Source organism: Vanessa atalanta, chromosome 12 (assembly GCF_905147765.1).
Source record: "Vanessa atalanta chromosome 12, ilVanAtal1.2, whole genome shotgun sequence".
Lineage (NCBI taxonomy): Eukaryota > Metazoa > Arthropoda > Insecta > Lepidoptera > Nymphalidae > Vanessa > Vanessa atalanta.
The window spans coordinates 2193899-2210157 of record NC_061882.1 but is presented as its reverse complement, the minus strand read 5'-3'; the positions used below and the strand labels follow the sequence as shown (position 1 = coordinate 2210157).

The 16259-nt window shown below is 31.7% G+C and overlaps 2 protein-coding genes across 2 annotated transcripts; one reads left to right on the top strand and one right to left on the bottom strand.

Annotated features, from left to right (window-relative positions):
• Positions 1 to 2207: 2207 nt before the first annotated feature.
• Positions 2208 to 7886, bottom strand: LOC125067899. Its single transcript, XM_047676795.1, has 5 exons — positions 7769 to 7886; positions 5949 to 6153; positions 5003 to 5200; positions 3999 to 4109; positions 2208 to 2346 (listed from the first exon to the last, which is right to left on the bottom strand). Exons 1-5 carry the CDS (start codon positions 7884 to 7886, stop codon positions 2208 to 2210), a joined length of 771 nt encoding a protein of 256 aa, XP_047532751.1.
• A 4454-nt stretch (positions 7887 to 12340) lies between these two features.
• LOC125067944 lies at positions 12341 to 15940 on the top strand. The gene is made up of 4 exons (XM_047676864.1): positions 12341 to 12484; positions 13508 to 13668; positions 13935 to 14039; positions 15826 to 15940. The coding sequence occupies exons 1-4, from the start codon at positions 12341 to 12343 to the stop codon at positions 15938 to 15940; spliced, it is 525 nt and encodes a 174-aa protein (XP_047532820.1).
• Positions 15941 to 16259: the final 319 nt, after the last annotated feature.

The following is a 16259-nucleotide window of genomic DNA, read 5'->3' as shown; positions in this document are numbered from 1 at the left end:
TTTTTATCTGTGCAACACACTACGGGTTTAAATTGGATGCGATTGACGCGAAAAGAAATATGCTATTACAAAATCGAACTTCCAGTTGGAAAACTTAAAATGGACTATACCGTTTAACACTCTATGGTGTAGACGCAAACATGTATAAATGACAGAACAATTAACATGTTCTGTGTCAATGCTTACAGTTATTTCATGTTAGAACTTTAAAAAAAAAGGGAAAAAGAACAAAAAAGGTAATCAAAATATCACGTCATTTAATAATACGTGACATTAGAATCAAGAGGCAGTTGTGACGAACGCTATAAGTAATGTGGTTCAGTAGAAATAAAAGATTTTGCGATGCTTTAACATTTAATAATTATTTTGCAATTTATTTGTTATTATTTACATGAATTATTAATGAACCCTGAATCTTTTAAATGTTAAGAAGTTAAAACATTTCTGCATAAGAGCGTTATTTTTTAAGGAAATTCCTTAAACCCTTTCAACTCGTTTTTATAATTATGGCATAATCTAGGAAGTTTTAAAAAATAATTAATCTTAGTGTTAAAATTACAGAAATTTGTACAAGATTTTTTTTTAACTTTTATTTGTTTATAATTAAATTATTAATATAAATAAATAAATAGAATATAAATAACATATCATAAAAAATATACTAGTAGATATGACAGTGACTTTTATTAAGGAGTCCTGAGGTGAGAATACTTATAATATCTTATCAAAGAATCTACCTTAGAGATTCAACTAAACACAGAAATATAATTGATTTTCCAAATATACATGTACAAACATGTACATAATTTTACAAAAAAAAAAACAAAAAAAAGTTACATTGCAACATATAATTAAATCAAGATTACGAACAATAAATTACAATAATATAAATCAACGAACGCAATGCAAAAGTTTCTAATACTTATTAGACAAAGCAAATTATTCCGTTTCCAAAATTCTCTAACTCTAAGCAATAAACAGTGTGTCGACGTGGTTTAAACTTCAACGTCAGCTAAGATATATTCATAACATCACAGGACTTCCTTGTTACAAATTACATTATATTCCCATAATTTAACGAATATGTATATTTAAAAAAAAAAATGTTAATTTAAACTTAGTTAAGAAGCAGTCAATAGTTGATTTAAATTTTGGTAAAATATCTTTTACATCTAAATCCGTTTAAGGTACTCGAGCCAATGACAAAAATACCGCTAAATATTGAAAAAGAAAATGTCTTAGTTGTTAGGTTAAAATATTTTACAGAAATCAACTATAAATTTACAAAAAAAAAGCTGTAATCTATGAATAATAGCGTAAAATTAAATAGTTTTTAATACCTGAATTAAATTAAAATGAAACGAACGTTAATAATGAAAATTGATGCTAATTATACATATAATAGATCCAGTAGGTTATACGTTAAACAAGGAACTTTAGTAATTAATAAACGGAGTGTCGACATAGTTTGAACTTCCGTAACAGTTAGAATACAAGTCGTCAAAGGATAGTGCTACTGGATGCGTTATGAAATTGCCTAGTCTTAATTAATTTGAGTGTTCATACATAAAAAAATGGTTATAAACTCACTAACAATTAACACTACCTAATTTGTGCTTATTCATACGTAAGTCATGATGATGATTGTGAAATATTTAAGTAGGTGCGTTATTATGTTTTGGGGAAAAGGTTCAGACAGACATCGATGAATTTAGATAAAATTACATTCAGTTTTTAATGGGAAATGTCTATTTTCGTGCCTTGCGAGTACGGCTGACTCATATGACGCTCTCTTATGCTGTCACGACCTCTGATGGTTTGACTCCCTTATGGGTGACGGCGGCAATTCGAAATTCTTTCAATAATCAATTTCGATGTACAAAATCTGCTAGGCACGTAAAATGTTTACTTTGAAGCTATACATTATTTTAATTATAAAAAAAAATATTTTAATTGTAAAGAAACTGTGGTTTTATTTTTTTTACTCCGTATATATTTATTGATTTTCTTAAATATTATTTTCTTAATAACCATCAAATTCGATGCTCCACCTCTTCAGGACATCTCGTGATAGCCAACTTTTTTATTGTTCAATTCTTAGTGGATCTAAATAAAAATTAATTTACATAAAGAAAAAAAAATCAATGTAATTCAATATGCCTATAAGGTAAGCATCCGTATTAAGCTTAAAAGAATTAACTCCCACTTCAAGAACCAATAAACGGTGTTTCCAGATTGTTCGAGTGTTCGTTGCAATTAGGATACAATTGGTCACAAGGCTCTGTTGCTGAAAAGGCTGCGTCGTATTCTTCGTCGATATCATCAGTTGAATTATTTTTTGGTAATCTAAAAAAAAAAAAAAAGATTTTTTTTTTTCTTATATGTTAATATTTCTTACATGATAATATATACATGTTTATTTAGCATTAGCTTTAGCAGCCTGTAAATTTTCCCACTGCTGGGATAAAGGCCTCCTCTCCCTTTAATGAGAAGGTTTGGAGCATATTCCAACACGCTGCTCCAATGCGGGTTGGCGGAATACACATGTGGCAGAATTTCGTTGAAATTAGACACATGCAGGTTTCCTCACGATGTTTTCCTTCACCGCCGAGCACGAGATGAATTATAAACACAAATTAAGCACATGAAAATTCAGTGGTGCCTGCCTGGATTTGAACCCGAAATCATCGGTTAAGATGCACGCGTTCTAACCACTGGGCCATCTCGGCTCAATATGTACATGATAATATATAATTAATTAAAAAAATTAAAGCTGCTAATATAAATATAATAAAATAATAATTATAATTAAACAAACATTTTGGCTTCTTTTTTAATGACGTATACTAATTGTTATATAATCTTTTGTATGTTATCTAAATCTAGTATTCTTTTTTTAAATTATTATTTCTGAACATGAATATTGTGCCTATAGGGTAACCACACACGTACGCCACCAAGAATGGTCTGGTACTGTCTGCTATATGTAATGTAAATTTAGCTATAATTTTTAGTGTATTTGTTACTTGATAAAAATATATCCATCACGCTTCCAATTTCAAATCTCACAAATCACATTCCATTAATTAAGTATTAACAATGTTTGAAGAGATAATCAAAACCGACAAATGTAATTGTGTAATCTGAACAGGGGGCACATAATGCTGAATATGTAAACATACATAAATGCAACTGTCTCCCTTCCAAGTTAATTCCAACTAGGTTAACTCAGTTAAACTGCAAATTCATTAAACATTCAAAAGTATAACCAGGCCGTGACCTCATTCATATAGCGAAATCCTTGATAATCGTTTTTTATTCTAATTAATCATATTAGAAAATTCTTGAATCGTAAACTTGTTTAAAAACTGCAAAGTAAAATTAAATTTATCTCTTAATATAACTTGTATGAAATTTATAATTAAATATCGAACATTTTATTACGAATCAGAATTGGAGCAGCGTGTTGGAATCTGCTGTAACTTATCTTCAAAAGAAGAAACGACTTTAGTCCAGCTGTAGAAATTTTAAAGACTCAAACGTTTTGTTTTATGGCATCTGATGGTAAGTGATCACTACTTCCCATAGACATTAGTACCATATGAATTTGTAATTATTTCTGACATAACCAGTGCGCCACCAACTTTTTTAACTGAGATGTCTCTTGTGCCTTTAGTTACACTGACTCAGTCAATCTTCAATTCAACAACACTTAGTGTTACTATTATACGGTAGAATATATGGTGGCTGGTACCTACACAGAAGACATTAAGCTTTTTTATTTGTAATAGCACTTAAAACTGTAAAGAAAAGCAAAACTGTAAGACTATCTAAATAATTGACATAAAATTTCATCTACAGATAATATTTAAAGATAGAACATAGACTTGAGGAAACTTTAGTGAACGCAATACACATATAAAGACAACGCTTTGGTGTAATCCTTTGTACATTTTCTCCAACTGCATAGATTCTTATAAACATAACGCAAGACTCACGTGAACACCGCCCTCATTATTTCCTGAAGAAAAGCGCCCTGCGGACTGGCTTGTGTCTGGCCGATTAAACACAATGTCTTCAACAAACAGTTTCTTCCATCAGACCCAAGTCTAAAAAAATGAATATTTTAAAACATCTAAATATCAAAGAACAGATGGCGCAGTTTTTAGAAGACAGTCTTAATCAAAAACAGTGGGTTTAAATCCAAGCAATGCAGTTTGATGCACCTAATTTATGTTTGTTGTTCATCTCGAACTTGGTTTTGAAGGAAAGTGTCATTAGGAAATCTGCATGTGTCGAAGTCCTATATCATCATCTGTATCTGTTAAGCTGCCCTGAAGCAGTGCAGTAGAATAAGTTTAGTGAAGTGAATCCTTAGCCCAATATAATATGCAAATTGGTTATCACGGTATTACTAAGCGTTCTATAGTATAGATTGAGACCTAACATATAAACTCCCATAGTCACATCTCTGAATATAGCAGCTACTTACAATATCAAACATACAAACTCCTGTCTGGAGAATGTTACTTGACACAAAAAACCTGATTTGATCCCGGAACCTCATATACACAAATTAGCTAACGAGGCAACTTGCCTACAAGCATATTCATTACGATGGTCTTGTGATCACCCTTGTCTATCGTCGGATAAACATATATTCAATATAAAAGTACCAATTACAACACGTGGTTTCCCCTGCCTGTGGGGCATACGATAGGTAAACTCTGTTACCAACCTATTCATATTTTAGCCAGAGGGACAAATTTTCGGTACCCAATTTCGTTACCTGTTTTCCTGGTAATACGTGTGCAAAATTTCATAATGGTTAACTGAGTAGTTAAGACCTAAAAGTGTAACAAACAAACTTACTTTCGCATTATCAGTTAGGATTTACTTGTAATTCCACACGATGGAAACTTATAAATAAATAACATTCAATTGAAATAAACGACGATTTTAACACTAAAACTTCGATTTTGAATAGAAAAACGCCACGTACCCGTCAAACAGAGCCTCTATCTGCTGGTATAGTCTCGCTCGACTACTCCTATGAAAGTCGACTTTATCCAAATGCGCACCTTTTAAAAACTCTCGTGTGTGTTTCGAAGCGTGCATCTGTTTTCTGTCTATTTTAAATTCTGGGGATACCATTTCGTCCACGCTACGCTTCGCAAACGCTGGATTTACTATGAATTTCCTGAGATAAATCGGTTACATTTCAATCTGCTGTACAAAAGACAACCTTGTACGTTGGTAATAAAAATTAAATTTGGATTTTTTTCTAAATGTTTGCGAAAGAAACCATATTTTTTCTCATAGCAAACAGCACCCTGACAACGATTTTGTTATTATAGATTTATCGCTTGGAGTAAACAAACACGTTACAAAGGCTTATGTGAGCAAAGAAAGTGTACGGAGCATACTTCATTGTATAGCCCTTCAAAGAACTTTTCTCGGTGTATATTTATAAGGATGTAGTACTCCATAGAGAGTAGAGCCGTGATAGCCAAATGGTTAGAAAACATCAATCATAAACAACGATCGCGGGTTCAAATCCAAACTAAGATGTTATGTCCCTTGTTCTTGTAGTTACACTGGCTCACTCATCTTTCAAACCGAAACATGACAATATTAAGTATCCATTGTTGACTGGCGGCAGAATCTCTGATTCTGAATTATATTATATTTTTCTGTCTTTAAGTATATATAGTAAATAAATGTTTTAAAATTATATAATTGTGCTCAAACTAAATTAACATTAAGTATTAATTAAGTATTACTCTTATCAATAAATTATAATTATATTATAATTTTTAATTACATAATAAAATCAAATTATAATTACGAGTAACATTAATTTCCAAGATATAATGAGGAAATTTCTCAAATTAATTAAATCTTATATAAGAAATATGATATTAAAAAATATATTACATGTATTTTACCTCTTATACGGAGCCTTATGAATAATTTTTCCGTCAAAATCCGTGAAATATATATTTTTCGTGTCCATCCTTCTATGAAGAGGGTCAGCTCTATGATTGAAGGGAGAATATGGATCTTGAGGGAGTTCGTACGCCAGAGCAGCTGTGTTCCCCCATAAAAATATGTCCCCTATAGTTGTTAAAGCTGGATATGTCGTGCAGAAAACTAAAATACACAATCAATATTTAATTATTCAAGGTTCTATTTTAGTATCAATCTTCAAGGAAATATAAACTTTAAGGTAAAGGGAAATGTATTAAAAAAGTATTCCTTGTACCTTTTTTTTGTGGCACAGGATGATGGACTTGCAGATGTATTCCCCATAGACATTGGCGCCGTAAAAATATTTTAGTATTCTTTGCATCAGCAATGCCACACAAGCCTTGGGAACTGTGATGTTATGTCTCTTGTGCTAGTTATAAGGGCCCCTCTACAAACCGGAACATAAAAATACTAAGTATTGCTGCTTGGCGGTAAAATATATGACGAGGTACGTAACCAGACAAGCTTGCACAATGGTCTAACAGCAAGTATCTTCAACCTTTGCTTATCGATATAGCACAGTTAAAACACGTGAATCTTATGCTTGATTAAAACCGGCGATCATAGAAATGATTGCAACGCCACTGAATTTTCATGTGCTTAATTTTTGTTTATTGTTCGTCTCGTGCTCGGCGATGAACAAAAAGATCTCAAGGAAACCTTCATTACAGGTGTAAATTTGCTTCATGTGTATCCAATCACCCGCTATATATCTGATCGTGGTATAACCGTCTTAAACAGAGGCCTAAGCCCAACAGTGGGACATCTGCAGGCTCTTACTTTACTTAACTTTAAGCACGTGACATATTGAATACTTACATATATATTTTTAACACTTTATTCCAAAAAAACGGCCTTTGTGTAACGGATGTGTGTGTGTCTGTGTCAAGGTTTTATTTGTAAGGGGTGTAATAGTAAGGCGAAGGTATACAATCTGGCAAGCTAGTAGTCATATAATTTAGTATAATTTTTTTATTTATATTACGCGATACCATAACAATATAGTTAATAAAGAAAAAAAAGTCTATTATAAAATAGACTGTTGTGTGGAAAAATAAAGATTTGTGTTATTTTTTTAAAGGAAAATACTAAATAAATTACACTTGTATTACCTTATCTTAACTGGCACTAAACTCTAAAACTCAGTAAGTGACTGAATATGAATACTGCAAATATGTAAAGAGCAAGCAGTATGAGTTTGAAATTCAGCTATTTTTTTATAAGTTTAATATGCGCCACATATAATACACACATCGTGCCACTTATGAAACATAAAATTTAAAGGTAAAAATCCTGTGCTTCAACTTTTTTTAATTGTAAATTTTTCAATAAACCCACCAAAACCAATTTTTGTTTTATTTATCTTTTTTGTTAAAAAAATCCTTTCCAGCGTACAGACATACACTTAAGAAGAAGATTAGAAATTTGTATAAAAAGTTTGAATACTTGTTTAAAGTATTTATTTCATGCGTTTTGAACATTGATGCAGTTTATGAGTCCATCATTAAAAAGAAAAAAATACCATTCCAGAACAAGTTTCATTAAACATACAAATGTTTAATTTTATTTGAAATGTCATAACAATTTTCTGTAAGAAATTCCAACTTTGTAATAATTTAATTTCTGTTAAAACCATTATAGTACAGTTAACGCAAAATACGTCTATGTTTAAACGATATCAATTTATAAGGAGAGTTGTTTTAACTGACTTAAGTTTATTAGTAAACGTATTACTTACCCAATTGAAAAGAACTTCCTTCTGGAAAAACGATAAATCTTTTCCTTCTTGATAGCACTTTAGTATCGTTAATAACATTAAAACTATTAACATCTTCCGCTTGAGATGAGAAAATCATGAGACAGATACTTGTAAAATGCAAAAATCTCAACCCACACATTTTTTTAATCTATTTTAACTAAATAATATACAACGATAATTATAATTTTCAACGAAATTTCCAAAAAGTCCAAACGGCTCTTTCAAGTCACTATTATAAATAGTAAACTTTCTTTGAGAGTACATTTTGGGATAAACCAAGTTAGTTTATCCCCAGCTGTAGATTATACTTAAAATGTTTATCACGATCTACAAACAACCAAGCCGTTATAAATTTTATATAGGATGATGTTTTTTAATACCTTTAATATCTTACATAGGCTTGTTAAATGATAATTTAAAAGTGTCTTAAAAGCCTGTTTGAAAATATAATTTGGATTTTGTAATAGAAACTTTAATAAGACTTCTTATTTATATTGTAATAACTTATAAAATATTTTATATTTAGGTCATGAAGGGAAACAAACGAAGGCCAAAATACTTATTAAATGTTTTCTTATTAACTTCGTATTTTTGTACTAAAATATTTAATAAAAAAAAGTATATTAAGCTTATTATATTCAAATATTTATTTAATAGATAAAATCGTCGTTTTGTAGAAATAAAACCTAAAATTCGAAATAAGCTTACTGCTCAGACACGAAAAATCACCGACGTTTTAACTCATGTACTTTTTAATGAATAACTTTAATTACAGACATTATACCATTTAAAAAAAGAGAAAAAAATTGTTAATTAATTTTGTAGAGTTATAAAATCTTTCGTCTCCAAATAGTAATATTCTAATAAATTTTATTAATAATACATTCTTGTCTTAATTTTTGCTACACCGTACAATCTCAAATACTAGATACATATACAGTAATGATAGTGTAAAAGTGTGTGCGTTAATATAGATGTATTATTTTTTAAACTTATAGCCCGATGGAACGACACGACCGGAAGAATTGAATGAGATCAGGCGAAGGACTAACTGTTTAATGTTGTTTCCGAGTCCCGGAAGTATAAACACTACCAAGCTGCTAACTGCTTGATACTAAGATTTATATAGACAGCAAAAACTCGACAATTTTAATTATTAGCCTCAGCCGGGTTTTAAACCTACGATCTTAGTATCCGCAGCCTTCGAAGCTAATTGTTGTACTTTATTTTGAAATTACTATTATCATAAGGTTGATTTTTTTATTAAATTTCCACTTGACGGTGAATAATATCAGCCTGTATATCACTTGACCTAATACACTTTGTATTAAGGCAAAGTAAATATGGAAAAAAAGTCGTTAATTCTAAATTAAATACACCAAATTTTACATTTGTGAGAGCTTAGAGAGATTATTTTTTTTACCATTCAAATTTGTAACCGTGCAAGATATCCCATGATTTTTAACAAGTTATCTTTTTAATTTGACAAAAAAATATATTTTTATATACTCTAAATGTAAGTACTTTTTAAATTTAAGTTTCGTTGCTTTTTTTAAAATAACATTATAAAATGTGTATTGATATCAGCTTTAATAAAACTTAATACTGATTAGATATTAACAGATCTATTTGACAATATACTGAATAGTAGCAGCCTGTATTTACTTACTACTGAGCAGAGCAAAGGTTTCCATCTTACCATCTCGACCTAGTGTCTCTTGGATATGTTCAATGATCACGGTTTAAATGTACAAAATTTTCATCGAACACATGTTCTCACATTTCCTCGCAATATATAATTTTCCATCACGGCAAAACATCAATAGAATAATCACCCGACGATATTTAAAATAATTATACCAGCCTTTTCTGTTCACGTGCTTTTTAAAATATATACAATGACTGGACTACGAGCGCTATTTATAAATTTAAGTAAGGCACGTAAAAACTTAGTAGTGCTTTCTCGACTTTAAACTGGCAATCTTAGTCTAAGACGAACGTATTCAATGCAATGTACTAGATACTGAAAATCCTTTTAATCCAATAATTTCCGAAACATTTAAAATCTTTTAGCTTTACAGATAACCTCTATTGCTTTTCTCAAGCTATTCAGTAAAACAAACTCTAATCTCACAGTAGACTACGTTCGAGATATATCTGAAAGTATTATGTGATATTGACTGTAGTTACTGTATTTAAAACCTGTAAATTTTCCCACTGCTGGTCTAAAGGCCTCCTCTCCCTTTGAGGAGAAGGTTTTGGAGCATATTCCACCACGCTGCTCCAATGCGGGTTGGCGGAATACACATGTGGCAGAATTTCGTTGAAATTAGACACATGCAGGTTTCCTCACGATGTTTTCCTTCACCGCCGAGCACGAGATGAATTATAAACACAAATTAAGCACATGAAAAATCAGTGGTGCCTGCCTGGGTTTGAACCCGAAATCATCGGTTAAGATGCACGCATTCTAACCACTGGGCCATCTCGGCTCTCTTTAAATTTAAATGATTACGTATATCATTTCGTTACGTATATGTTTTAATACATAGTAAGTCGTTTATCAGTATTTCAGAATTGTTAGGCTATTCTGTAAAAATAATTTCTAAACTCATCGCAACACATAAGCTTGAAATGTCAGAATACGATACACAACATTGATTTTAATAAATATAAAATGTATAGGATATACGTATCAAAATGGCGTAGCAGTGTAGATCGGTTGTCAATATTTCACGAGTGAAATACGAAATGACTTGTTGCAAAATAACAATACTAGGTTCATATTGGATTGGTTTATTTGCGTGGTGAAGGAAAACATCGTAAGCCTGCAAAGGTAGAAAGAACTGCCACATTTTTATCTAAGAGATGAATGATGAAATACTCTCCTCGAGTAGGAGGAGAGGAGGCCTTGGCTTGGCAGTAGGACATTTGTTACCTACTTTACTTTTTACTAGTTAATTTAGCTTGACGTTTATGATCAGTGTTCCACTCTCAGGGGTCGTAGCGTGAAATTATATACCCTATAATCTTCAGTAAGCGGTATACTAAAGTTCACAGTTTCAGATCTGACTGACGAAAATCTGATAAGGGTATATTAAAAATTATAGAAATAGATTTTTTATTTAGAAGTTAAATCTACGACGAATGACATACTCTTAACGCTATATTCACAAATATTAAGTATGATTATATTTTATTATTAAGTGAACCCTATATTATTGGCAGTACTTATAAAATAAAATTGAATTTTGTATTCACTTTTCCTTTGTCATATGAGTTTGACTCTTCTTTATTATTTTTATTTTGTTCGCTCATGTTTATAAAATTAATTGACTCACACAAAGGGTATATCATCGTACATTTCATGGTTAGTAGCGCAATGACGTCAGCCAGTGATAGAGAGATACTATCTTCACATACCATTTAATATTTTCCAATAAGTTTAAATTTAATAAAGAATGCATAAATTAATTATTTACCACTACCACTTGGTGGTAGGGCTTTGTGCAAGCCCGCCTGGGTAGGTACCACCCACTCATCAGATATTCTACCGCCAAATAACAATAAACTGTATTGTTGTGTTCCGGTTGGAAGGGTGAGTGAGCCAGTGTAATCACAGGCACACGGGACATAGCATCTTGGTTCCCAAGGTTGGTGGCGCATGGGTGATGTAAGGAATGGTTAATGTTTCTTACAGCGCCTTTGTCTATGGGCGGTGGTGACCACTTACCATCAGGTGGCCCATATGCTCGTCGCCGCCAACCAATGCCATAAAAAAATAAAAAAAATACATGTATATGTTTGATGAAGGGTAACGAATTCCTTCACGGTTCTTTTAGGTAGCTAAATTCTGAACCAGTTGTAGCTTAACATTGAATTGAATATTGTAAGATCATTTAAATTTCCAATATGACCTGGTAATCCCAATGGTTAGTTAGTGCATCTTAATGATTACGGGTTCAAACCCAGGCAAACGCCACTGAATTTTCATGTGCTTAATTTGAGTTTATAATTCATCATTCATTGATTCATGGTGAAGGAAAACATCATGAGAAAATCTGCATGTGTTTAATTTAATTTGTAATGGTCATATGTGGCAGTATTTAATATACAAATCCTCCACATTCTCTCCTCAAAAGAGGAGAAGGCTTTATCCCAGCAGTGGGCTATTTACAGGCTGTTACGTACTTTACTTACAGACAATATTCTGTTTAACTACAGACACCAGGGACATTCCTTCTTTGTTCCCGAAATTCGGCGCATTGATGTTATTATCCCTTAATAATGACTACTTAACATTACATGAACTATTAATAATGTCTCTATTTTTTATTGTTACAGAATTAAACGGAAACTAAATCTTAAAAGGTACTTACAACAGAGAAGTATCACCGATTACTGACACATTATTATTAAAGAAATACCGTCAACACAAAAATATTCGAGATTAAAAAAAATAATATGCAATAAAAATACATTTTTAATATTTTTATTTCACTTTTGTTAGAATGTTGTGTATGTAAATAATTATAAAGTGAGTAAGTTATAATGAAGAGAATATATGAAGTGATTTTATTCATAAATGTGACATTTCTAATTCTTTTCTTAATTCAATTTGGTGAAGCGAGTGAACGAACACAAGTGCACAGGCAAAGGAGATACTTAGGTTTTAGGAATATAACTCATTTGTTTGTAAGTATATTATTTATTTCATAAAAAACGTTTAAACAACAGGCTTTTTTTTTACTCTTTATTTTGAAAATGAGTTACATGTACAGTGTACACACATAGCTCCCTTGTACAAATTATCTCTGTGTTAAAAGACGCGTTTTTTTTATTACGTCAAAAGTCACAAGTCAAATACTGTCACTTCAATAAGCGACTGTCTCAGAAAGTACTACACACTTAATTAATATTCTATCGCTAAACTTTAAAAATTTGAATTACTATATTCTAGTACATAAAATATGCGAACCAACTACCACTACGTCAACTACATGGTCAAGTGACAAAACAGTTCGTTTGGGTAGATACCACCCTCTCATCATATATATTCCCAAACAACAGTACTTTTTACAACAGATTTGAAGGGTGAGTTAGCCAGTAAAACAGGCACAACGGACATAACATATCTCTATTATTATATTTCTTAGAGTACCATTGTCTATGGACGGAGTTGAACACTTACCATCAGGTAGTCCATTTGCCTGAAAATCTATATAATATATATATAATTCAATTCGATATATTGACTAGTAGAACAATGTACTATATGTGCACGAACAGAGTTTATCTCGGTGTATTTTGCTTTACTTTAATATAAAACCAGTTATTCAGACAAAAAGTGTGAGTAAGTGCTTGAAAAGATTCAAGTTACCGTCGACTACCATGGGCTATCCCAGGATAATTGTTAGCACGAAGCCGTTACGCCAGTGGCAATTTGTTTCCAATCCTTTTACTCTCAGCTCTTCTTTCCATTGTTGGTTTTGTTGTGGATATATCTTCATGTTTTCAGATTTTTCGATATTATAAAACTTTTTTATGATAAACTTTATGACATAATAATAGTGGTGTTTATTGTGTAAAAATATGACTTTTATTGAATATTTTGTTGATTAGCCCAATTAGTAAATGAATAAAGTTAATCAAAATTAGATCATGAGTAAGTGGTATGTATATTTTTATGAGTGAATTTTATGCTTTTTGAAATTTCAGGTTCGTTTCAACTTTAGGGACAATGTGATACCCTGGAATCAGTTATTCGCAAATGCGGCCGGTTTTCGCATGAACTTTGATGACCCCCCTGACTCTTTTCATCCGTACCATCATTTGAGCCGACGTAGCGTTTATAAAAATATAGAAATATTACTTAATAGGCACGTACATTTTTTATATTCATTATAAAAATAGATGCGTATGGGTTTTTTTTTTTTTTTGTTTTATTGTAGTATTTAACTTTTTTATAATTAAAAATACATAAGGAACACGACCCGCTAAGCCGATATCCATGAAATAAAATATTATTAAAAGAGAATTGAACGCGCTTTCACAAAATTTTACGAAAACATTTTACGTTTACGTTTAATGAACAAAAAATTACGTTACGTTTTAAAATATATAGTAATGTCATTATTTTTTACAGGAATGGCTTGGACGGCTACCACTGTGTCCGACGGGCAATATGTGATGTTAATCGAATAGATGAACCGAACGGAATTTATCATAAAATTCTCAAAATGATATTCAGGTATTTTTATCTATTATCTGAAATGCTATTATCAAACAAAATTAAAGCTGCGTCTTCACAATTGATCAGATAATTGTGTATCAGTATTACCTGTGCAGGAGCCGAGACGGCCCAGTGGTTAGAACGCGTGCATCTTAACCGATGTATGCTATTTCAAACCCAGGCAAGCACCACTAATTTTCTTGTGCTTAATTTGTGTTTAAAATTCATCTCATGCTCGGCGGTAAAGGAAAACATCGTGAGGAAACCTGCATGTGTCTAATTTCAACGAAATTCTGCCACATGTGTATTCTACCAACCCGCATTGGAGCAGCGTGGTAAATTAGCTCCAAATCTTCTCCTAAAAGGGAGATGAGGCCTTAGCCCAGCAGTGGGAAATTTACAGGCTGTTAATGTAATTACCTGCGCTAATAAAAAACATTTCTATAATAGCTTTACGTTGTAACAATGTTGCGTAATTTTGGTAAATTTCTGAGGAATATCAATTTGTCTATTAATTCAATGATACCTTACCATCAAAGAATGTGATAAAATCATTAAAATATTTTTTTCAAATTATGTTAAATAAGTGTTTGTGGTCACTAATCATAGGTTACATATAATCTAGCTTTTAAACTATTCCTACTTCCTGATACAAATTGGTGTCGCATTCACGAAATTAATTGCTCCATGAGATATTACAAATCGGAAATCATTAGAAAAGTTTCGCTCAGTGAAAACGACTATGTAAGCAACAGTCTTCTCCTCCTCCACCTCTGAAAAGGCTTTGAATTTACTCCACCACACTATGCCATATTTGCCTAAATGGTTCACCAAATTGGCTCACTGATAAATACACAAAACCTGCAGATTTCTTCAGAATGTTTTACTTTACTGCTGAGCATGAGTTGAATTATAAACACAAATTGAAGCGTCGGTAAAGCTTGTCTGGACTTAAATCCATGATCTTCGGTAAAGATATTTCTATCCACTTGGCTATCTCACCTCGGTGAAACAGTTTACTGCTTTTTATATGAATTATAGTTTTATAATAAGCCTTGTGTAATTTGAGGGTAAATAAAACATATTGTCGTATCATTTTTATTAAAAATATTAGTAGCAAAATAAAATTTAGTTCCATTTACCAGGCGAGAGGTTAACTTTATTAATATTACCCTTTCCTGCCTAACGACTCATTTGTTTTATACCAAGTTAATAGGACTGCTGATGTTATATCAGTCTTTTGAATCCTGAGTAGTGCTACTAAAAACTTTTAGTAGCAGACGCAGGAACATGGATAACTTCCCAGAGGTGGCATCGTGAGAAGACGTTAAAGGGTTTGTCCCGCGCTTGATCTTCGACCGTTCGTAGCGAATCAAAACATTACACTATTTGAGTAAAGCAATCGAAAGTGCACATGTGTTTGCTTGCACATACTGGAAACTCTTGGGAAATTTTGGCTTAGAGTTGACACTCTTCACAAACTCCTCCATGAGGAAGTATAATTACCTGTTCGAAATTCTGCCATTAGGAAAGGGTACAATAACCAGCAATTTATGTTACCAGTTTTTAAAAAGTCAATAAACTGTAAAAAATTCGTTTGTAACTGACAATTACAAACGAAATTCAAAGTAGTCGAATTAGGATTAAATTTGGAATGAATAGAATGTGTTTTAAATTTCCTAAAATACATATTGTATTCCAAATGCTACAATACGAAGTTACATACATAATAAATAAATATCATAAACCACAACACGCGGTCGTATATTTCACTCACTTAGCAACTTCCCTTTTTTAATTTCAGACAACAATCATCGGAAACAGAAAAATGGCACAATAAAAACGAAGAAACTTGTCAATTATCGACGAACAAATGTCCGTTCTCTATGCTCCAAGTTTCAACGTACACAGATATTTAATAAATTTATCCATATAACACATGGGATTTTATTCGTATTAAAAATATTATTACAAACTGAGAACTTCATATTGACCTCTAAACTATATATATTTATGAATTATATTGGAAATCCACAAAATGGATTAATCCAATCGTGATTATGTAAATATTTCACTAATACCTGATTCTTATATTATATCTTATTCTCTTCTTCTTCACAAAATTTGTCTAGTCCTTTGACGGGAGCCGCTGTCCTGTTCTTTTTTTTCCATCTCGCTCTATCCAGGATGTCTTCTTCAATGAGGTCGCTACTCGTCAAACCATTTTTAACATCACTC